This window comes from Callionymus lyra, chromosome 14 (assembly GCF_982586985.1).
Source record: "Callionymus lyra chromosome 14, fCalLyr1.hap1.1, whole genome shotgun sequence".
Taxonomy (NCBI): domain Eukaryota; kingdom Metazoa; phylum Chordata; class Actinopteri; order Syngnathiformes; family Callionymidae; genus Callionymus; species Callionymus lyra.
Window position 1 is genome coordinate 11,964,213 of NC_141831.1, and position 24,804 is coordinate 11,989,016.

Sequence of the window (24,804 nt, forward strand, 5' to 3'; positions counted from 1 at the left end):
GTAGTTGTTATCCTAAAAGCCTTAATACATTTATTTGACCAACCCATGTGACAGAAATAAAACAGCAAACAGTATATACAGTTATTAAAGGATAAGTATGTAAAATTTAAAAAAAATGTTTTTGGCTCCTCTCAGTGTCAGAAAGATGTAACTGCACTTCACTGTTGTTCCACATCACATTTGTGTTTGGGTCGGCTTTCACTTTTATCATCGTTGAAACTATAAAAAGTGTCTGGACGAGTAAAAGTTGTGTCATCACTGCTCAAAACTCAATGAATAATTTTAGAAATATGGAGAAAAAAGATAAATATTGTTAAGAAATCTTTTACACATACATTTTTTTTAAATTGATCTTCACGTCCTAAAGAAGTAGATTTTTTTTTCTATTACTTATTTATTTAAATCTGTTATTTTAATCTTTATTCTTTTTTTTTTAATTCTCTCTTGAAATTTATATTTGACCTTAAAAATAAATATGTTAAACATAAAAACGTTCTAACATTGGTTATTACTTTAAATCTACAAGAATCAATAATAACAAAAATTGGAGGAAAAAACTAAAAAATACATAAAAAATAATATCATAATGTTATGCTAATTGAAATATAACTCAATAAAAATCTTATACATCTATTAAAAGGTGACTAAATTGTGAAAGCTGACATTTAAGACAAGAACCAAATAATTATTAGTTGTTATTATGTTGTTTTAAAGTTATCTTTGTTAACACTTTTTTAAATGATTTGAAACTAAACAAATTAAAAAATAAAAGTTGTTATATCTTATCCTATTTAACTAAAAAATGGTTCTGTTTTCCACTTTTTAAATGATTTGACATGATAAAACGAATAAAAACAAACAAACACGCAATTCTTTTTTACTGTATTTACATGAATTGAGGTAAAAATAATTCCAAAAAATATTTGGTTGCTGAAATAGTTCTGTTGTTGTTTTGCTTAATATACACTAATGCATAGAAATATAGACAAAACGTAATATAGCGGTGCTTTAAATCAACAACATTTAAAAACATTTATTAAAAGATGACATCATTTAGAAAAAAAACCTGACATTTACGAATAGAATCAAAGAATAAATATCACGTGAATAATTATTTTTATGTTGTTATTTTTGTAACCATTGTGATTTGTGTGTGAACCATTAAACTTTTTTTTAAAAACAAAACAAACAAAAAAAAGAATTATTTAAATACATTTACGAGTGGCAAAAATTATTGGTGGCTAAAAATTGTTCAGTGGTTATAGTTTTTATAAATATTCACGGATGGATTAGACATTTACAAAAAATGTTATGTAGCAGTATTTGGAACGTAACTAAACAACATTTTAAAATATTTTTATTAAAGGGTAAGTTAATTTAGAAAAAATAGGATTTAGGACCAGAACCAAATAATAATATCAAATTATTATTTTTATTAACGTTATTCATTATGAAAAAAGAAAAGATTTATTTACATCAATTTCAGTTTTCATATTTTAAATATTGATCATACATTTAAAACGAGTATTTTCCTCCATCGTGAGACGCGCAGAAAGAGGTCGCTGTCCCTTTAAATGCTGTGTCGCTTCTTCCTTCACTTGCCATGAAAAAGAGATAAAGCTCTCAGTCTTCCTCACAAACTGGCAGGAATTAAACTTCCCCGGATCCTGAATTATACACGAGCATCCCACTAAACTTTAGACGAGGTGCACACAACCACCGGACGCGCTGGAGGAGCGACAACAACAAGAAGTTTACTCTCATTTTCTTTCATTTTCTGGGTCGATTTTCCTTTTATTTTGTTTCTTCAGGCTGAGAATGCGACTTCACATCCTGTGCATGACCTGGGCTTCATCTCTCGTCTTCCTACAAGGCAGGTACTGTAAGACCTTTTATTTTATTTATAAAACACTTTTTTTTATACATTTACTGTTGAGTTATCGTCGTGTTTTATATTTATTTAACAACTGTTTAAGTGTCACAATATATTGAGGTCAAGTTGTCTGGTTTTTTTTCGATTAAAATGTAAAAAAAAAATATCACAGCTAGAATCTCTTAGAATTCGAGGTAAACATTTTAAAAATAATCTTAAATTGTCTCTACATATGTATCACTAACTTTTATACAGGATTACAGTACATTTCCGTGATAAAATCCAAGACATTTCCAGTCAATCTCAGAGCTACAACTAGCTAACAAACACTAAATAATTGACGTAAAAGATTACACAAAACACAAAAATACTAAAACAAAACAACAAGATTATTATAGACTACAACATAAATAATAAGAGAAAGAAAACATGATAATAACAGATACACAATAAAATGATTAAACACATAAATAAACTATAGTATTATAATAAATAGAAGAGGCAGATATGATGATGAAGAATGCTCTTCTTATTCATAATTTATATCTATATAACCGTAGGTACTATTGTGTGTAAATCACAAATGTATTTAAACTAATGTCAACTAGTAAGATATTGAAATATATAAATAAATAAGGTACACATTTTATAAGCTTAAGACAATATTTAATAATACAATAAATTTATTGTTGAAAGAGGTAACTGGTTAATTGAATATATACATTGAAACAAAATCGTATTTAGATGTATTTCTGCCATAATTTTAATTTTAAGTAACTATATGTATATATATATTTATTTTTTAAATTAAATAACTATTTAACAAGTGTAAAGTACATCAACATTCACACAAAGATCACCTTATAGTTTATTAAATTCATCTCAAACCATACATGGGTGACCTTTGAATAAAAATAAAAATATACAGTCTTGTCATTGCAGTTTTTAGTCTTTTTTTTATCTGATTAGAATGTTGGAAAGAAAAGGTTTTAAGTGCATCAATACGTTTACTGTTGATTCATGTCATGTGCTGAACAAACAATGTTTCTCGGCTTATGATCGATCATTTAAAAATCAATGTGTCAAGGCGACTGTAAACCGGTAAATTGCATTAACTTTTGGATTAGATCGACTCATGGTCGTATACATTGTGAGTCAACAGATATTGAGATATTGAAGTCTTTGCTTCATATTTTTAACATTAAAACCAGTAGAATATCAACTCATTTATCTTTTTATAGTACGTGAAAGATAGTTTGAATCATTACCTCTGCCAAGGTGGTTAGTTTTTGTTAGTCTGTTGTTTGTAAATTCACTCAAAAAACAGATGTACATAATTTAAATGTAAAATGTCAAATTCATGTTACCATCTGGATCCACACTTAATTTGAAGGAGCAGCTTTTCTTACTCTATCATGCACAGTGTTGTGCAAGAATCACAAATTATTGGCGAGTTAAAAAAACAGGAAAATATGACTTTTATAGAACAATTTCTAGAATAAAAAAGTACATTTTATCATTAATGAAATTAGGCTTTTTTTTTATAACTGGTCTAGTGCTCGAGGCTGATGTAGCTTTGATTAGCTCCGCCCACCCTTGACCTCCTTATATCCTTGTTACAAAGAACTTCAAAATAAAAAATGGATTTTAAGCTTTCCCTACAAAAAAAATCTAACTAAATAGTTACATGTTTATTCAACACCTCAACATAAAACCCCCTGTTTGTGTCTGTGTGTGTAAGTAAATAAGGCTTTAAACTTAATTAAAAGCTTAAATTAATAAATTAAGTAGCTATAATAAATAGAAATAGTAAATATATCAATGAAATTTATTGTATTGTATTGTTTTTCAACAGACTCGATTTTTAATTTTGGCTTTGAGATTATTTATATTTTTCTCATAGTTAGTTTATGGTTCATATTTCAATCAAGTGTGTTTATATTATATAATTAATCAGAGTTTCATTTGTGTGTTGTAATTAAACTACCAGCCACTAGATGGAAGCAGTCATTACGCAGCTAACGGAAGAATGAAATCTCGCGAGATGACTGAGGACGAGCGGATGCAGTCGACTCCAGCAGCTTTTAAAGCTGATGTTTGGATGTCATTTTGGTTTCAAAAACAAATGAAAGTAGTTACGACTTCGTCAAGAGTCATGTGGTCTGTAAATTCTGCAACACCAGAGTCAAGTACTTGACAATACTACACATATATACTTGTTCCTACAGTATCGAAAAATATATTGTATGGTTGACCCTGTATCGTGATACGAATGGTATTGCCATATTCTTTCCCAAATACCAAAAGTTTTCATTATATTTCTGGTTCAATTTATCCATCAACATAAATCAACTTTAACTGTTTTTAAAAAGGGAAAAATTCATATATTTTTAGTGTCGATTCAAGCTTCATTTGTTGCCCTCTGCCAACAGGTCTATTCAGTGTAAGGAGATGAAGGCGCCGGCTCGCCCGGTGAAGCCGCCGTCGCCTTCAGACTTCCTGGACAAGCTGATGGGACGAACGTCAGGCTACGACGCTCGGATCCGACCAAACTTTAAAGGTAACCGAGAGAAGCCGTTGAATCCTCCGTGTTAGGTTCTGGGTCAGAGGTGATGGTTTGTTTGCGGCAGGGCTGCCACATTTAACACCTCTTTTTTCTTTTCTTTTTTTTTTGATTTCCTTCCATCCTGACCCCGCGCTCGAGGTCGCGATATATATCTTTCTTACCCCCGCACTTCATTTAGATCTTTTTTTTTTTCTTCTTCTTGTCAGAAGTGAGCAGCAGCCCAGCGTTGTTACCCCACAGGCCTGTTTAAGTCTTGATCTCCAGTTGAGAGTGAAGGCGGCAGATTCCCTCTGACATACTTCCCCACCCCTCCGGTCTCTGGGGTTGAGTTTCTTATATATATTTCATACTTGCTCCACATCATTGTCAGTGCACGCTGGATAAATCCCTGCTGATAACCTATAAATAAACTAATGTAACTTAAGGAGAATCAATAAATGATGTTTCGTGTGGCGATGAAATATTCAGTCGGGGTGGTCGACAGATGTTGCTGGAAGTCGGACGAGCACGTTTTTTATTTTTTTCTTTGAACTTCACCTGTTTCAATTCTTAATGTGGAAAACATCAGCAGTGGTATTTCAAGAAATAGTTGTTATGTGTTCTGACGGACTGTTTTCCTCCAGGACCTCCAGTCAACGTCACGTGCAACATCTTCATTAACAGCTTCGGCTCCATCACCGAAACAACCATGGTGAGTCGATTACGTCACGCGTGTCCAACTCACGTGTGTTTCCTGTCGGAGGTTTGTCTCAAAATCAATCTGGAGTATTGTTCATGTTGGTATTGGGGTCTTTAAAGATGCCAGGGTTGAAGATAAGGTGAGGGTTCACAGGTTTTGGATGATGCCGAATGGAAAGGAATTTGTCTGTTGAAGGAGGAAAAATGGAGATAATAAAGATGAATTGAGCCTTAATGAACTAAAGGACAATGTCAATAATTTAACATTTATTTGGCCCCCAACTTAAACTGCGAAACATGTTTGGTCCCTAGGCTTAATGAGTTTGACAAAGCTGATTAAAATTGTAATTTAGAAATCTGAATTTGATTAATATGTTGTTCATTATAAGACATTTGTAATTTTTTTGAGGATAATAACTTTTTGTACTAGTTTTACCTAGAATATACATTTTTATTATTTTCATAAAATTACTTAGAGGTCAAATAAAATATTAAAACTTAATTCGATTTATTTTTTATTTTATATATCACATTGGATCTACTTGCAATAAAATAAATAAAATAAGTCCTAATTTTTGTGTTGATATATAGAAGGATCTGTCTCGCCTACAGTTAATACAAAACTCTGCCGTGAGAATTCTGAGCCGCTCTAGTAGAAGAACTCACATTTCCCGATCCTTAAACTCACTGGCTGCCAGTTTTTTTCAGGATCAATTTTAAAATTCTGGTTCTTAGTCTCAGAACTATTCATGGTCAGGCTCCTCCTTCCATCAGTGATCTGATCCAGCCTTACACCCCAGCTCGGGCTCTGAGGTCTGTGGATCAGAATCTACTGATGGTTCCTGAACACGGTTCTGGACCAGTGGAGAGAAATCCTTCCAGGCTGTTGCTCCTCAAAGAAAAATCTTAAGACACTTTTATTTATGCTTTTCCCTGATTTACTGGGACTATTTGTCTTGGCCTTTTAAAGTATATAGTTTGACTGTGTATTGTTTTTGATTGTTAAAGCTTTGTGACCCTGGTCTAGAAAGTCGCTTTACAAATAACCTTTACTTACTTGTCAGTGACCAATTAGTTAGTCATTATTCAACAAAAAGAAATAAGCGTATTTTGGCAGTGATGAATGGATTATTCCAAAATTAAAAAAGGTTTTACCTGTTTAAAAAATAAATAAAATCAAGTCCAAAGTAACACCTAAGCATTTAAATTAATCTACTATTTTAAATTGTAGAGTCTGACTTTACTGTTGGATGTTTTGAGAATATAATGCAAACAGTTTCTCTTTAATTTAACAAAAGACACATTGAGCCACTCATCAATACAGTTCATTGCCGAGGACAGTTTTAATGATACTTCCACTTTGCCTCGATAAATATCAGAGCATCATCAGCATAAAATTGAGTATTGATCCGTGGACAAATATTTGGCAAGTTGTTAATAACTAACGTGAAAACTAACAAGGATGTTTGGCGGCTCAAGCCTGTGGTTTAAAGCAGACAAACACGAGAGGCGGCGCTGAGATGGCTAAGGACAGCTCAGGGATAGGGAATATATTAGGAGGAAGAAATCACATTACACAAGTCTCCATCTTAAATGTATTTTATGCATCAGTGCCACAAGTAGTATTTCGGGATGACCACTTTTCCTCATTTCACTGAGACTCATGAATTATGTAAAATACCTAAATGGAATGGCATCAAAATTTCATGTCATCAATTATAAGTGGATCTTTTGTTACAATTCTCTGCACCGAAACTCACTAATTTTCATTTTATGTTAAGTTTTCTTTTGCAGTCAATGACCCAAATATATTAAATGATGTCTTTAAATCAAAAGTTGGATTCATCCTCTTTATGCAGTTGTTGACACTGTCTGTTTGGTAATTTGTTTGGTTTAAATTTGTCACGCTGAAAAGCTGTGAAGTTTCGCTGCGGGGTGATGATGAAAAGCCGACTCAGCCTTTATTTTAGGAGACATTAGCTCCTACTGACTGGTAGATGCATCTGTCTCGAGGCGGAGAAGAAAAAAAAGTCTGCCTTCTTGAGGAATTTAAAGCGTCAACCTCTCCATACGGTCTCGGAATCAACCCAAATTCACACTGACAGTTTTTGACGGTTCATACGGATCGACTGGTGAATGGAGAGATGCATCTTTTGGCTCAGCTCTTTACTCAACCACGTCAGACTTGAGTTCACTGCACTGATGCATCTGTCGATCCCACCATCCATCTTACATTCGTCACACATTCTATGACCAAATCGCTGACGCCACTTTTTTGTGCCAGCTTGGCTCGCTTGGAACTCGATTTGAATACTGGCTATGGCGAGCCGGCGAAAAAATGCCCATTGGTGTGTTCTTGGGGTGTCACCAATCAATAATTAATATTTGTTTACGAATAAATATGAATATAAATTTGTATTTTAATTTGGTTGAAGAAAAGTTTGGGTGACTTAAATGTTACTCACTAAAACGATGAAGTCAAACAAAATACAAGCTTTATGGTCGTGATCGTACACACTTTGTCCCGGCGACTGTCCAGGTTAATAGTCCCCGGAGAAAAGGTCCTGATCTGTAGAAACATCGCTATATTTAAGGCAAATTTCCCATCCGGGAGGACGTCTCTTTCTGGCCAAATGGTCCTTTCAAGTTCCCTGTGTCCCAATCCCCCATTGAGAGACATCCTAATTTGTTTTCTTGTAATCTAATCATTCAACTGTTCTACGGTGGGGGTTTCCGTCTTTTAGCCCCCCTTTCCCGGGTGTGTCTTTTAGCATTCATTTAAGTATGGTGTATATATATAGTATATAATAATTTTAATCTAACATCACCCTCAAGAGTAGGAGAGCCTGACGATGTATGGAGCGCTTGTTTATTTATATCTTGAGGGAAAGAGTAAAAGGCATGCCTTATTTACCAATTCCTGTAAAAGCTGTGAAGTTTTGCTGCGGGGTGATGATGAAAAGCCGACTCAGCCTTTATTTTAGCTCCTATTGACTGGCAGATTCATCCAACTCCAGGAAGAGAAAAAAAAGTCTGCTTTCTTGATAAATTTAAAGCGTCAATCTCTCTCCAATGCGGTCTCAGAATCAACCCAAATTTGGTCGGTTTATACGGATTAACTGGTGAATGTAGAGATTCATCTTTTGGCTCAGCTCTTTACTCAACCACAACAGACTTGAGTTCGCTGCACTGATGCGTCTGTCCATCCCACCATCCATCTTACATTCACCTGTCACACCAAGTTTCTTAAAATCCTCAACCCTGGACATAATATTTGAGCTTTTATTCTGACTGATCACCATGGTTTCTGACTTTAAAAAAAAGAAGATTTTCATCCCTGCAACATCCTGATAAGATTTGAATGGGTAGAGGTCCTGCACCAACAAAGGCCAACAGCACCACATCATCTGCAAAAAGCAAAACAAAGACCCTAGTACCTGACAAGGTTGGGCCAATAAAATGATTTCCAAAAAACTATTTAAGGACAGATGATTAAGGAATGTCCTTTTGGAAGACAACCCTCACTGGAAAGGACATATCACCTGAAATATGAACCAGAGGCTGCGCAAGGTGCCACAGTGGTAGCACAATCGCCTCACAGGGAGGAGGTTGCGAGGGACAGAGGCAACTTGCTGCCTTTTTGTTTGGAGTTTGTATGATCTTCCTGTGTTGCGTGGGTTTACTTCAGGAACTCCAGTTTCCTCCCACAATCCAAATAGCATACAGAAGTTGACTGGGAACTTGAGGAAATTGTACGTAGGTATGAGTGTTGTATGTCTTTGTGTGCCCTGAAACAGACTGGCGTCCTGTTCAGGGTGTCCCTGATCGCTCACTCAAAGAAACTGGGATAGACTCCAGCCCCCATACCCCCCTAACCCTCCCTGCGACCCCCATAAGGGAATAAATGGCAGCAAATTAATAAATGAGCCAGATTCTGACACAGATGATACGAATGGATTGAATGCCCTGTTAAACAAGTTCAGTGTCCTATACTACTCAAACACCCCACACTGGACACCCTGTGGATCAACTGAAAACTCCAGGACCACAAAACACATGAGAATTGGTGAATCAACCTTCAAAGACCCAGTCCAGGGAGAAGAGCTGCACACTTTTCCGAGACCATGAGAAAACCAAACTGTTTCTTTTGAATCTAAGATTCTTTTCTTCAACTACCTCATCACCCCCAGTACCATTTTCTTTTTTCTTTAGGGGTCGCACATCTACAAATATAAATTACTTACTTACTTACTTACAAGCCAGTAGCGTCTTACAACCTTCTTCAGCAAGATGACACTCAAAACCTCTTGTGGCGCACTTCCACTACACAGTTCTAGCCCGACTCAACTCGACTCAATTCAACTCGGCTAGACGCTACTCTGTTATGTATCCACCGGCCCCGAGACCAAGTCGCGGCGGGACGGGGGCCGTCATAACATTGGGGCGCCAAATGTGGAGGCAATACTTGCCAGACTTCGTCCACGAGCGACGGAACTTTTCGACGGAACTTTTCGACAAACCATACTTCTTCTAAAAGTGTTTTTTCCTTATAATAATAATTTAATAATAATGTGTCCAAGAGGAGTGTCAACAGGTTGGACAGATTGATCAGAAAGGCTGGCTCTGTGGTTGGAATGAAGCTCGACTCACTGATGACAGTTGCTGAGAGGAGATCATTGAACAAACTACTGTCCATCATGGATGATGACAGTCATCCTCTGAACACTGTCATCAGTGAGCAGAGAAGCAGAATGAGTGAACGAATGCTCCTTCCCAGGTGCAAAACAAATAGACTCAGGGACTAATTAATTTCTCTGGCTATTAAATTGTACAATTCTGAGTTCGGGGGCAGGAGTGGAGTGAGAGTATCTGGATGTTCTGTTCTATGTTAGTCTTTGTATCCTTTGTCTTTGTTATTTTTCTTTGATCTATGTTCTTTATCTTTATCTTTAGACTTAGATTATATCATCTTGTTCTTTCTCTTTATTTCTCTTTGTTCTTGTTCTTATTTTATTTTTTTAATTTTTTTATTTAATGAAAAATTGCTGTATTTGCTATGGATAATTTGGAAAAAAAACAATTTCAATAAAGTTCTACCTATCCTAACCTAACCTAATTTATTCTTTTTTTTACAAATAAATTTGTATTTTAATTTGATTGAAGAAACGTTGTGGTGACTTAAGTTTTACTTACTTCCTTCAAGAGTAGGAGAGCCTAGCGCTTGTTTATTTATATCTTGAAGGAAAGAGTAAAAGGCAAGCTGTATTTACCATAATTCCTGTATCATTAATAAATGAAAGCACTAAAAATAAGTCTGTTATGCCTTCAGGATTATCGCCTCAACGTGTTTCTGAGGCAGCAGTGGAATGACCCCCGACTGGCCTATAAGGAGTACCCGGACGACTCACTGGACCTCGACCCGTCTATGTTGGACTCTATCTGGAAGCCAGACTTGTTCTTTGCCAATGAGAAGGGAGCAAACTTCCATGAAGTGACCACGGACAACAAGCTGCTGAGGATATTCCAAAACGGCAACGTTCTCTACAGCATCAGGTGACGTAGCTTCGCTGGCAGACACGACACAATGAGATTCATGGATATGTTGATAGGCCATTGCTACCATAGGTTGCTGCATACATCTTTTAATTTCCATCATTTCTTTCACTTCACTTGAGTTGGGATGTAATTGAATTGTCCAGTTCACAGTGTGTACAAGTTCATTCTCACAATAACTGCAGGCTAAGATGAAATCAAATCAGTAAAGTGGCACTAAAGCTGTGGTGAACTGTAGCGTAATAATAACAAGTTATAATTAGAACAGAAGAAGAAAGTGTTTTCTCATGAGCAGGAATCAAACAAACTATTGACATTTCAGTAAAAAAACTGGAACAATTACATCTGTTTGGATTAAAGAAATGTTGGATTTATTTGTAATCACTAGGGGTTTATATTTCAAGAATCTAGTGATATATGACAAAACAAGGCGCAACCATACGATATATTGTGATTCTGTAGGAACACGTGTATACAGTATTCGTAGTATTGTCGAGTACTTGTCTCTGGTGTTGTAGAATTTACAGACCACATGACTCTTGAAGAAGTTGTTACTGCTTTCATTTGTTTTAAAACTAAAATATGTCCAAACTTCAGCTTTAAAAGCTGCTGGAGTCGACTGTATCCTCTCGTCCTCAGTCATCTCCAGAATCTCGCTGGATGACAGATGGACTACTGTTATTTTGAGGCCAGGAGTTCAATTGCAACAAAAATGACCAAACAATTGTAAAAATTGTAAATTATAAATTAAAAAATATATATTTTATGTTATATGCATGTTATCGATTTATAAACCATAAAAGAAATATGATACAAATAAAACATATTACTTTAGATTAGAATGACTTTATTAATATATCGGTGTATCAATATTTTGTCACACCACCTGTAACCACCACTTTAAAAGAAATCAAAGCAATATTAATATATAACTGAGCTAGACAATGAATAATAACTTGCGGTTAGTATTAAAAATAATTAGAAATAATTAGAAAAGGCCTTGTGCGATCCTGTAGTTGGGCGGTCTAGAGTATGTCATTTATTAAATATACCAGATTTATAAATGTAATTGTCAGTGGATTTACTCACAAGTGTAATAGTTTTAAATTGTAATTGTTTAAATAGCTATATATAGGAGATAAAGAAGGAAGAAAACACTTCTTTCTTCACCATATTTAGGGTTTAAAATGTCAAAAAAATCTTCTACTTCATTTAGTTAAACTCTTTTATTTTGTCCAAAATTCCAGAACAGTTATTTATAACTGCATTTTTCTAACTGTTTTCTAGGCTCACGCTCACCCTCTCCTGCCCGATGGACCTGAAGAACTTCCCCATGGACAGCCAGACATGTATAATGCAGCTTGAGAGCTGTGAGTCCGTTTAAAAAGGAGGACTTTTTTGGAGGAGGGGGTCGTTGTATCAGTTATAGTCATCTGTTGTTTTTCTTCTCTTCCTGAAGTCGGCTACACAATGAATGATCTGATTTTCGAGTGGCTGGATGTCGGGGCGGTTCAGGTGGCCGATGATCTGGTTCTGCCTCAGTTCCTGCTGAGGGAGGACAAGGGTTTGGGCTACTGCACCAAAAACTACAACACAGGTAGCGGACGAACCAAAGACCAACATCCTGGATGAAAATCAATTCTAATCAACATCTAATGAGACTTTTAGTTTGTACCTGTATCTCCTTTTGCCATCAGGGAAATTTACCTGCATCGAAGTGAAGTTCTACCTGGAGCGCCAGATGGGTTACTACCTGATCCAAATGTACATCCCGAGCCTGCTGACCGTCATCTTGTCCTGGGTGTCCTTCTGGATCAATATGGACGCGGCCCCGGCTAGAGTCGGCCTCGGCATCACCACGGTGCTCACCATGACGACGCAGAGCTCTGGCTCAAGAGCATCTTTACCAAAGGTAGATTTTTAATTAAAAAAATTGTAGCTTTAAAGGTATTTTTGTTGGGTTTCTGGTGAATTAAAAAAAAAAGGTTCCTGTCAAAGATAATTTGAGAAAAAATATGAGTGTTAAAAAAAGGTCAGGTTTAGATAAAAAGCTGAAAAATACAAGAAATTACATTTAAACAGATTCCCAGTACTTCCCATTGATGCAGGAGGGTCTGGAGCTGTTCCCAGCTACACTTGGCAAAAGACAAGGGCAGTTTGCCAGTCCTTAGCAGGGAATATCGAGACAGAAAACCACACACACACACATTGTTTTATGTTTTAGACTGTGAGAAGGAACTGGGGTGGCCAGAAATGAGCCAGATGGGATCGCACCTGGGTGCACAACTGTGGACCCTGAGTGGAGTCTTTGCCAAAAATCATCTGAGCTTCTGTCCAACAATTTCCTAGTGCTTATTTCTTGAACATGGTTATGGCGCATGAGGCGAGGGACACCCTGGACAGGATGCCAGTTCCAATCAGTTGATAAACACGATTATGGACAAATAAAGTGGAGGATTTTATGTGCCCCGAGAGGGTCATTACAAACTGAGAAAAAATAAATTTAAAAGCAACACAGCAAGTTAAATGGAAGGAAAACAAAGTAAAGCAATGCTAAGTGTAAATGCTAATTCCTTAATAATTTTTTCTTTTAATGAATACGTTTGACTTTTTTTTGTTGTTGAATAGGTAAATACAAGAGCTTTTATTTTGAACTTCTAAGTGGGAAAACTCTTAGGTAAAAGTCTTAGTTCAAATTTGCCCCCCCCCCCTAATCAAATGTGGCCCTCCTTGAAAAGTTTGGACATCCTTGATATTGTGTCACAATATACATTAGCAATATGATAAAACCTAAAATGAATGTATATCAGAATGTAAGTCATTACTTTTATATATAATTTACAGTCAACTGGAACAACCTGTTACTGTGGTGTAGAATGTGTCAAATATAAAAACGCAGCAAATGCAATACTTATATATAAATAATATGTATAAATAACACTTCCAGAGGCTGAAATCTCAGAGCTAGAAAATTTCTTTCCACAGTAACGACGTCTATGGACGTATGAATCTGTTTTTCTTCGACAAGTGGAACACAGACTCCGAGTTAAATGAAGCAAAGAGCAGTTTTATGAATATTTCAGGGAGACAGGTGCCTGCCTGACAGAAGGGCAGAACACAATGCGAGGTTTAGATCGGAAGGGCTTGCTCCAGACGGAGAGTGGTGTGAACTACAAGGGGTTGAGCTGGCCACCATTAGTCATGGGGTTAAAATTAGACGGCTAAGCAAAAACAAACAAACCAGGAACGAGCGCTCATGTGTGATACAAGGGTGGATGGAACACATCGGATTGAACAGAAGGATGGATGGATGAATGGATAGATGGATGATGACCGGGTCAGAAGTAAAGGGTGATTATTGGATGGAAAGGTTCGGTGGACGGATGGATTCATGTGAGAAATTGTGAGGCGATGAAGGATTGATGGACAAAATATTTTGAAATGGGTTTTCGAGACAAATTGTTATTGAGCTACGAACCACTTGTTCAATTTATTCCTCATAGTTTAGTTAACAAATTTAGACTATGGGTAGACAAATGGGAGGATTAATCAATAGAAGAAGTTCTTTGTCGGTTTATAAGTACATCTTCTTAGATCTATATGTAGTTTAGTGTTTTGAAGAGAATGGTTTTATTGAATTGTTTTTTAGGATTTTTAATTTGGCAGATGGTCGGATGTTCAATAATGAATGAAAAGCCAAACAGTAAACTATGACTGCAATAAATGAAATTATTATTTCAAAATAGCCCCTAACTAGGGTTGCAAAGATGAAGCCGAGCCACATGGTTATTGTGTAAAAACGGGACAGAGGCAGGGATTAGTTGGTTTTAATAATGGGTTGATGAAGCCTCATGAAACGGATGTGTAGTGAAGAAACTGTATCAAGGACGTCCACAAGATGGAACTCTAAGTTATAAAGTTATGCCAGGTTTCATCAAAAAAAGTAGATTAGAGCCAACGATTATAAAGCAGAAAACCTTCTTGGGTCTTTTAAAAATGAAGTCACTGTATCATAATACAGTGACTTTACTAGACAGCTGTTTCATGAGGCCTCATCACTAGTTATTTGGATTTATTGAATGAAATCCAGTCGATAAGACTCATTTTTTGAATTATTATTATATTTATTTGCTCTTACTTTAACTTGTTTTGGTTGTTATAGTGATCTTTTTTATTTCTCTACACTTTTTCAGTGCTGTTTTCTCATAGTGTTAGTATTATCTTTATTTTGTTGTTACAGATGTACACATATAAAGCACAGTTTTCTTATATTTATTTTATTTAACTTGTTTTGTTATAGTAGAGTGTTATTTTTCTACACATTCAGGTTTCTATTATTATTATTATTATTGTATACAATGTATTAACTATTTTTGTAGTTAGAGTGGAGTGTTATATTCTTCTCCACTTGTTAAGAGCAGTTATTTTGAAATATTATTATTATATTTCACTTGCTTTGTTGTCATAGTGGACTGTTATATTTTCAACTTCTGTTGAGTGGAGATTGTTCTTACATTCTTGATTTGTCATTTGTTAATTGTCAATAAAAGGGTAAAATAATTGTGCTATATATGGTAACACATGCTAAAAAACTGCATTTTTAAAAGAATGTAAAAAAAAATCAAGATTATTCGTATTTTCAATATGGGAAAATATATTGTGATATAGAACAGTCTTCACTTACAAAAAGCACAAAAGCAACAGTTTCTCCTGCGATGACGCCTCCTCTGAATCCGCAGGTGTCTTACGTGAAAGCCATCGACATCTGGATGGCGGTCTGTCTTCTGTTCGTGTTTGCCGCACTATTGGAGTACGCCGCCGTTAATTTCGTTTCACGACAGCACAAGGAATTCTTCAGACTACGGAAGAGGATGAAGGAGCAACAGCGTCAGAGAACCGTGAGTACGAAACACCCACACAGTCCCTCCGGCTGCTGTCACCTGCTATTCTCTTTTGCCCATCTCCGCACGTGCTGCAGTCCTCAGCTGCACACTGCGCTTCCGTCTGAGAGTGCATGGGCCGCTGACCTGTGATTAATCCGAGCCTTCACCTCCTTCCGATCTTGGCTGCATGCTACTGACATCTTACTCCCGTACTTTTAGCATTGGAGATACGAAGTAGGAAACTGTGTCGCCTCTGGATTTGGCCGTGTCATGTTGAAATGTCCGATCCGGGCAGAGGTTCATTAAAACACATTAATGGTACAACACAGTAAACATTTGTGCAATTGGGGCACTAACTTTGACCCAGTTAATACCAAAATGCCAACAGATGAGTCTGTTTGTTGACTGTAGTGGTGTGCATGGGTGTTTGACTCATCAGCAGGGAAGCGGTGACAGTAAAGGGAAGGGAAACAACACGTCAGGCAACAGTGCGACTCATGGGACCGTAACCCCCCAGTGCAGCGTCTGTGCCAGGGTATGTACCCTCCACTTTTTTATTCTTTTTTTTACTATGTCTTCATAGAAATCAAGCAGCTCTTACATTATATAGGATTGATTCTAACTCTGACCATTGGATATAGGGAATGGATGGAGAGATAGATGAGAGTAGGATGGGTGGATGAAGAGATAGATGAGAGTTGGATGGAAGGATGGGTGGATGCAGAGATTATATTATATTATATTATATTATATTTTATTAGATTGACTTTATCTTGAAATAAAATGGGAGTAGGATGGCTGGATGGGGGTATCGATAGAGAGATAGATGACAGTAGGATGATGGATGGAAAGATGAAGAGATAGATGAGAGTAGGATGGAAGGATGGGTGGATGCAGAGATTATATTATATTATATTATATTATATTAGATTGACTTTATCGTTAAATAAAATGGGAGTAGGATGGCTGGATGGGGGTATCGATAGAGAGATAGATGACAGTAGGATGATGGATGGAAAGATGAAGAGATAGATGAGAGTAGGATGGGTGGGTGAAGAGATAAATGAGAGTAGATTGGATGGATGGATGAAGAGATAGATGAGAGTAGAATGGATGAATGGGTAGATGAAGAGATAGATGAGAGAAGAATGGATGGATGGATGAAGAGATAGATGAGAGTAGAATGGATGAATGGGTAGATGAAGAGATAGATGAGAGAAGAATGGATGGATGGATGAAGAGATAGATGAGAGAAGAATGGATGGATGGATGAAGAGATAGATGAGAGAAGGATGAAGGATGGATAGATGAAGAGATAGATGATGGAAGGATGGGTGTGTGGATGAAGAGATAGATGAGAGTAGGATGGATGAATGGATGGATGAAGAGATAGATGAGAGAAGAATGGATGGATGGATGAAGAGATAGATGAGAGTAGGATGAAGGATGGATGGATGAAGAGACAGATGATGGAAGGATGGGTGTATGGATGAAGAGATAGATGACAGTAGGATGATGAATGGATGGATGAAGAGATAGATAAGTTTAGTTTGGGTGGATGGATGATGAAGAGATAGATGAGAGTAGGATGAGGAATGGATGGATGAAGAGATAGATGAGAGTTGGATGATGAATGGGTGGATGAAGAGATAGATGAGAGTAGGATGATGAATGTATGGATGAAGAGATGGATGATAGTAGGATGATGAATGGATGGATGAAGAGATAGATAAGTTTAGTTTGGGTGGATGGATGATGAAGAGATAGATGAGAGTAGGATGATGAATGGGTGGATGAAGAGATAGATGAGAGTTGGATGATGAATGGGTGGATGAAGAGATAGATGAGAGTAGGATGATGAATGTATGGATGAAGAGATGGATGATAGTAGGATGATGATTGGATGGATGAAGAGATAGATGAGAGTTGGATGATGAATGGGTGGATGAAGAGATAGATGAGAGTAGGATGATGAATGGATGGATGAAGAGATAGATGAGAGTAGGATGATGAATGGATGGATGAAGAGATAGATGAGAGTAGGATGATGAATGGATGGATGAAGAGATAGATGAGAGTAGGATGATGAATGGATGGATGAAGAGATAGATGAGAGTAGGATGATGAATGGATGGATGAAGAGATAGATGAGAGTAGGATGATGAATGGATGGATGAAGAGATAGATGAGAGTAGGATGATGAATGGATGGATGAAGAGATAGATAAGTTTAGTTTGGGTGGATGGATGATGAAGAGATAGATGAGAGTAGGATGATGAATGGGTGGATGAAGAGATAGATGAGAGTAGGATGATGAATGGATGGATGAAGAGATAGATAAGTTTAGTTCAGGGGGATGGATGATGAAGAGATAGATGAGAGTAGGATGATTTAAGTGAGAGAAGGATGGATAAAGAGGGATGGGTAGATGGAGATAAAGATGGATGGATTAATGGATGGGTGTATGAGAGATATATGAGAGATGAATAAATGAATGGATGCGTGAAGAGATGGATAGAATGATAGAAGAAGTAGGAAAATGTAGACCCAGAACAAACATGGTCACTCGGCCCTCACACGCGCTTCTGTCCTTTTGACCTAATTTGTGTGTCACTGACACTCTGGGCTTTTTCAACTTGATAAAAGCAGACCGAAAAATTCTGCCTCGTCCAATAAATGGAACATATTCTGAAGAAACACCCGGGAGGACAACATGATGATGTCCGAACTGGGGCTCAGAAACTTTTTTAAAGACGCGTTTTATCTAAAGAATCACGATATACGCTTTAGTTTTTTTTTCTATTTTGGGCGGAACAGTTGGGTTTCTATCTATGAAATCCGCAGACGTATGATTGGGAGTCTGAGTCGACGACAGGTACAGTAGCTCCTGTCAGGATCAGACGACACAACCTCGGCTCCCCCGGAGCGTCAGTGACTCATCAGTCTGTCACGGCTTCACGTCTCTTCCCACCCGAACCTTCTCTGATCCGTCCTGACAGATGCAAAGAGCTGCACATTTGGCCGAGGCTCACACTATATAAGCCAGGTGGACATAATCTTATGGTTTCTTTGAGTTTGGCGAGTGTGTGCAACAATTTTAGGAACCTGGGGAAGCATGTGTTGATCAATGCTTAACTGGAAAGAGTGCATTTCCAGAAGAACATGCAGTGTGAATGCTGAGCCTGCTGTGCTGTGGAAGTAGTAGTTGAATTAGTATTAAAAGTAGAGAAAGTGGAATTAGTAGTAGAATGAGTAGTAAATGTAGAAGTAGTAGTATTAGAAGTAGTAGTGGAAGTATTAGTGGAATTAATAGTTAAAGTAGAAGAAGTAGAATTAGTAGTAAAAATAGAAGTAGTAGAACATTAAGAGTAGTAGTAGTATTAGTAGTAAAAGTAGAAAGAGTAGTAGTATTAGTAGTAAAAGTAGTAGTGGAAGTATTAGTGGAATTTGTAGTTGGAAGTAGAAGAAGTGGAATGAGTAGTAAAAATAGAAGTGGTAGAAAAGTAAAAGTGGTAGTAGAATAAGTAGTAAATGTAGTAGTAGTAGTAGTATTAGTAGTATAAGTAGTACTGGAAGTTTTAGTGGAATTAGTAGTTAAAGTAGAAGAAGTGGAATTAGTAGAACAAATTGAAGTAGTAGAAAAGTAAAAGTGGTAGTAGAATAAGTAGTAAATGTAGAAGGAGTAGAAGTAGTATTAGTAGTAGAAGTAGTAGTGGAAGTATTAGTTGAATTAGTAGTTAAAGTAGAAGAAGTGGAATTAGTAGTAAAAATAGAAGTGGTAGAAAAGTAAAAGTGGTAGTAGAATAAGTAGTAAATGTAGAAGGAGTAGAAGTAGTAGAAGTAGTAGAAGTAGTAGTGGAAGTATAAGTGGAATTAGTAGTTAAAGTAGAAGAAGTGGAATTAGTAGTAAAAATAGAAGTGTTAGAAAAGTAAAAGTGGTAGTAGAATAAGTAGTAAATGTAGAAGTAGTAGTAGTAGTATTAGTAGTAGAAGTAGTAGTGGAAGCATTAGTGGAATTAGTAGTAAAAATAGAAGTAGTAGAAAAGTAAAAAGTGGTAGTAGAATAAGTAGTAAATGTAGTAGTAGTAGTAGTATTAGTAGTAGAAGTAGTACTGGAAGTTTTAGTGGAATTAGTATTTAAAGTAGAAGAAGTGGAATTAGTAGTAAAAATAGAAGTGTTAGAAAAGTAAAAGTGGTAGTAGAATAAGTCGTAAACGTAGAAGTAGTAGTAGTAGTATTAGTAGTAGAAGTAGTAGTGGAAGCATTAGTGGAATTAGTAGTTAAAGTAGAAGAAGTGGAATAAGTAGTAAAAATAGAAGTGTTAGAAAAGTAAAAGTGTTAGTAGAATAAGTAGTAAATGTAGAAGTAGTAGTATTAGTATTAGAAGTAGTAGTGGAAGTATTAGTGGAATTAGTAGTTAAAGTAGAAGAAGTGGAATGAGTAGTAAAAATAGAAGTGGTAGAAAAGTAAAAGTGGTAGTAGAATAAGTAGTAAATGTAGTAGTAGTAGTAGTATTAGTAGTAGAAGTAGTACTGGAAGTTTTAGTGGAATTAGTAGTTAAAGTAGAAGAAGTAGAATTAGTAGAACAAATTGAAGTAGTAGAAAAGTAAAAGTGGTAGTAGAATAAGTAGTAAATGTAGAAGGAGTAGAAGTAGTATTAGTAGTAGAAGTAGTAGTGGAAGTATTAGTGGAATTAGTAGTTAAAGTAGAAGAAGTGTAATTACTAGTAAAAGTATAAGTAGTAGAAAATTAAACGTAGTAGTAGTAATAGTAGTAGAAGTAGTAGTGGAATTAGTAGCAAAAGTATAAGTATAGGTCAAAGTGGAAGGAGTTGAAGATTTTCCCCATTGAAATTAATGGGGTAGAAAAAGAATAGGAATAAAAGAAAGAGTGGAAGAGATAGAAGAAAGCTAACAATTTTATTTTGGATTTATTTTTTTATTATTCATTACTAGTCTGTAAATATGACATTATGGTTTTCGTTTTCCCCTCAGCTCTCAAAATGAGTTCTTTCAATAAATCAAAGTGATATAAAATAGAATAAAATAATAATTTAAGCTTATTTCATTAATCAAGTTTTAAAGTTTAAAAATACTTTTTTCTTCTTTTTCATGGTGTCCTCTGAAAACAGTCACTGTATAAAATGTGGCTTCTGTGGTCATTTCATTGTCCAGGTTATTTTGACAATTACAATTTATTTTGAAAAACCTTATTATTTTGAAAAATATGTCAAATTTAAGATTGGTCTTGATGTATAATTGGAAATGTGGATCAGGTTAGGAGTGATTGAGAGCTGTTAATTTAAAAAATAGACTTTTGAGATTAGAATTGGTGACAACTATTTTATTTTTACAAGGATAAAAGAAAACGGATTTAACTTGATAATACCACAATGCAATCTGATATTTTTTTTCTCAGACGCCTTTTAATACACACTTTTGTAATATTTTTTTTTTTTTTCAGGTTCGATTTTGTTCAAATTAATTTTTTTTATCATTTTTGGTCGTTTATATTTTTCTGTTGAGAGATTATTTTGAAAAGAAACGTCAAATTAAAGATGTGTATGTTGATGTAAAATGGGAAAGTGAATGTAGGTTTCATGTACATCACACAGCCAGATAATATTTAACAGCACCTTTTCTTTTTCTTCTTGTTATTTTTGTAAATATGTTAGTGTATATATATAATATAGGGCAGATTTTTATTCTATTCTATTTAGATTTTTTTCATTTTCATTTTATTTTGGGGTGTTTTTTATTTTTTGTATATTGCTGTTTAAACCGAATTTCCCAAATAAAAAACAAATAAAGGATTCTGATTCTGATTCTGATTCTAATGATCACTCTTACTTCCTGTTTATATCCTAACTTCCTGTGAAAGTGAGAGATTTTTCAATAAATTCGATTTTTCTTTCCCCCATTGATTGAAAAAGTAGAAAAAACCTTTTGGTCACATGTCAGGTTAGGACTCACTTAAAGCTGTACATTAAAAAAAAGTTTTTTTTTAAATTTTAGATCAGAATTGGTTAAACGTCACAACAATTTTACTTGTACAAAGGAGAGATTAATACAGAATATTCTTATAGAATTTCTGATTTCAATCTGAAGTAAGCAGGAAAATCTCACTGGGGAAATTAGATTTTAAGTAAGATAAACTTCTTAAAAGTGAATTCTTAAGTCTGTTTCTAACCTGTTTATTATCATTCCTGAATGCATGGATGCTCAATTGACCTTCTCTTCCAGGAGGAGGAGCTGGCGCAGCAGGGATTACTCATCCAGAGTTATGGACTCGGAATGTCAGCAGGGGGCGGCCCGGAGATGGACGCCACGCCGGTGTTCGCCGACCTCCCTCCGGGTTTGGGCTACTACGAGATACGGAAGCGCTTCGTGGACCGGGCCAAACGGATCGACACCATCTCTCGGGCCGTCTTCCCCATGAGCTTCCTGATGTTCAACGTCCTCTACTGGCTCACCTACAAAGTCCTGCGACACGAGGACCCGCAGTCCAAGCTGTGAAGAAGCGTCCGCCCGCTCGCTGAAACATTGACGGACTGCCGAGAGGCGCCAGCTGAGGCAGATGCAGCGCGACTGCGTGTCCGGCGCGACAGGGAGACTTAACAAAAGCACGGAAGGAAGTCCGTGGGATCTCTTGAATCTTTCATCCGAAGAAGTCCACTTTTGATTTATTCCGATGTTTTATACATGGCACATCAGAGCATGTTTGCACACCCGGCATCTTGGCTATCAAGTTGGATTTGGTAAACAACAGTCCAGTTGGTTTTCTCTCACCTTTTTTTAAAAAATTTTTTTTTATCGATACAACTTCTGGATATATTTCTGTACTGTTACCAGAAAACATGGCCGCCTCAGGCACATCAAAGAGAATTATTACATGACGTCAGCTGCATGTAACGCTTGTACTCAGCATCGTTTTTTTGTTCCTAAACCATAAACTTTTATCCTTAGACAGAAAAAACTCATTAAGTCATTAAAGTAAAGTTTTAATTCATCTTGATAAAAAGGTTTTACAGCAATAAAACCTTTATTAAAAACTGGATTTAATATCAAAATACCACGGAATCAGTCGCCTTTTAATAATGTTTTTGAAGTTTTTTTATTTGTTTTCGTTGTCGTATCCATCTCTTTTGCTGTTGAAATTTCTTGATGTCATTTTCTTTTGTTTTAAGGCAGTGGTCCCCAACCCCCCCCCCCCCCTGGTCCGTGAGACATTTGTTATCCGCACAGAAAGACAAAAATGATTTCGTATTTATTATTGTTGCCGAGAAGGTGTTTTATTTAGAAAAAAATAATCATTAAAAGTAAAGTTTTCATTTATCTTGATAAAAGGGTGTTAAAGCAAGAAAACTTTTATTAAAAAGTGGATTTAATACAAAAATACCACGGAATCAGTCGCCTTTTAATTATGTTTTTTTTTTTTCGTGTTGAATTTTTTCAAATATATTTATTTGTTTTCGTTGTCTTATCCATCTCTTTTACGGTTGACATTTCTTGATGTCATTTTCTTTCTTTTTAAGGCAGTGGTCCCCAACCCCCCCCCCCTGGTCCATGAGACATTTGTTACCAAAAAATTATGTCTAGAAGGTGTTTTATTAAGAAAAACAATCATATTTTCTCTAAAATAACATTAGCCTGAGACTCTTGACTAGTGAAAAGACAGACATATAGAACACCATCGTCGGCATACATGAGAATATACATAGATGCAATGTTATGATGAGTTTTAGTTTTTTTCCATGCACTTAATTGTAGTTTTTTTATTGGTATTTTTATTTTTCTACTTGAACCTTGGTCCATGAATATATTCCTGGCATTCAAACGGTCCGCAGTACAAATAAAGGTTGGGGACCCCTGTCCTTAGGGACTTTTATTTAAATGTTTCCTTATTATTATCAGACATTTTGGGATTGAGATTTATTTTGGCATGGACATTTTTCGTATCAAACTTCAAAGTGTGAAAATGTATTTTGGATGATTTAAAATAATTGAAAAAAAGTACATTATCTTGTTTTAAATGTCATGTTTTATTTTTATTTTTAAGGTCTTATATGCAACTATTATGGATGTAATTCCAAAAGTTTTTTATAAATTATATCACCATAAGGAACGTGGATCTGTTGACTGTGAAGGATTTTCTAAAAATTCACTCTATATTTAATTCATCCTGAAAAAAAGCCCCATTTCATTGAATCATATTTTTATAAGTAAAAAAAAGCTAAAATGTTGTTGATATTATTATAGGTTTACACTCTTACCACTAGTCTGCACTATTTCCACGAGCAGGTACAGTACTTGAATTCTAAGATATGCAACTTTTGAACATTTGTCAGAGTCAAATGTTCTTAAAACACTTTTTTTCTTTTCTTTTGTTGCGATGAAACGGAGCTCAAAGCTTTTGTGTAAATGACTGACAATGCTCTGGTCCCTCGGGTGTATCTGTGTTCACATTTCTGAAGGTCTAAATTATTTCTATATCTATTTTCCATGGAAAATAAACCTGGACAAGATGTGCAGCTGTCATGTGAATATTTTATTTCAACTGAAGAATGTATGGAACATAGAACTGCTCTTTACCAACGCTTGGCTTTGATATCTTTGACACTTTTATTTTCTCCCTCTCTTTGTCAGACATTAATTCTGTTTTTTTGCTTTAACTTCTCTGTTCATGTTTCTATATTCACATCCTAGTTGTTATTATTGTGTCATTTTGTGTTTAAATTCCTCTACATCCCTTTTTACTCTGTTTTTTTTTAAATGTTAATGCTTTTTATTTGCATGTTTCTTCGATGCTTATCCATCATTTATTCAGGACATGTAGGTCAACATTTATATTTCAAAAGAATAGCAAAGTAGGTGGTGGTTCTTACAGCAGTTCTACACAATTCAACACAGTTAATTCTTGCTAAACAGAAAGTATGATTGTGAACAGTATGGCTGGTGCAGAGTCTTTAAAAAAAACATTATAAAAGGCTGAAAAATATTTTCTGATGTCAAAGGATACAAGTTCCAGATGACAGACAAGCAACAGTAACTTGAAATATTCAGTTACCACTAAGTTCCTCGGAAAATAAGCTCAAAATAATAACCCTAAAAATAAAAAAGATTGACTTGATGATGGGACTTTGTGTGTATAAAGCCTTCAAAGTCACATCCTTTCTTTGTAATGTCTTTGCTCTTACCTTAAAGGTTTGCCTCTGATTTTACGCGTCTTTGATCTGTTGCTGGATGTCTTTG

The 24,804-nt window shown here is 35.7% G+C and overlaps 1 protein-coding gene across 2 annotated transcripts; it reads left to right on the forward strand.

Annotated features, from left to right (window-relative positions):
* Nucleotides 1-1,787: 1,787 nt before the first annotated feature.
* Nucleotides 1,788-24,024, forward strand: glra4b (glycine receptor, alpha 4b). 2 transcript variants are annotated; one of them, XM_087807480.1, is made up of 10 exons: nucleotides 1,788-1,877; nucleotides 4,306-4,433; nucleotides 5,063-5,130; nucleotides 10,447-10,670; nucleotides 11,958-12,040; nucleotides 12,130-12,267; nucleotides 12,368-12,582; nucleotides 15,512-15,568; nucleotides 15,993-16,088; nucleotides 21,796-24,024. In XM_087807480.1, exons 1-10 carry the CDS (start codon nucleotides 1,819-1,821, stop codon nucleotides 22,066-22,068), a joined length of 1,341 nt encoding a protein of 446 aa, XP_087663606.1. In that variant the 5' UTR covers nucleotides 1,788-1,818; the 3' UTR covers nucleotides 22,069-24,024. The 2 variants fall into 2 exon arrangements, with proteins under 2 accessions (XP_087663606.1, XP_087663605.1); XM_087807479.1 differs by having other exon boundaries at nucleotides 15,410-15,568; nucleotides 21,796-24,021.
* Nucleotides 24,025-24,804: the final 780 nt, after the last annotated feature.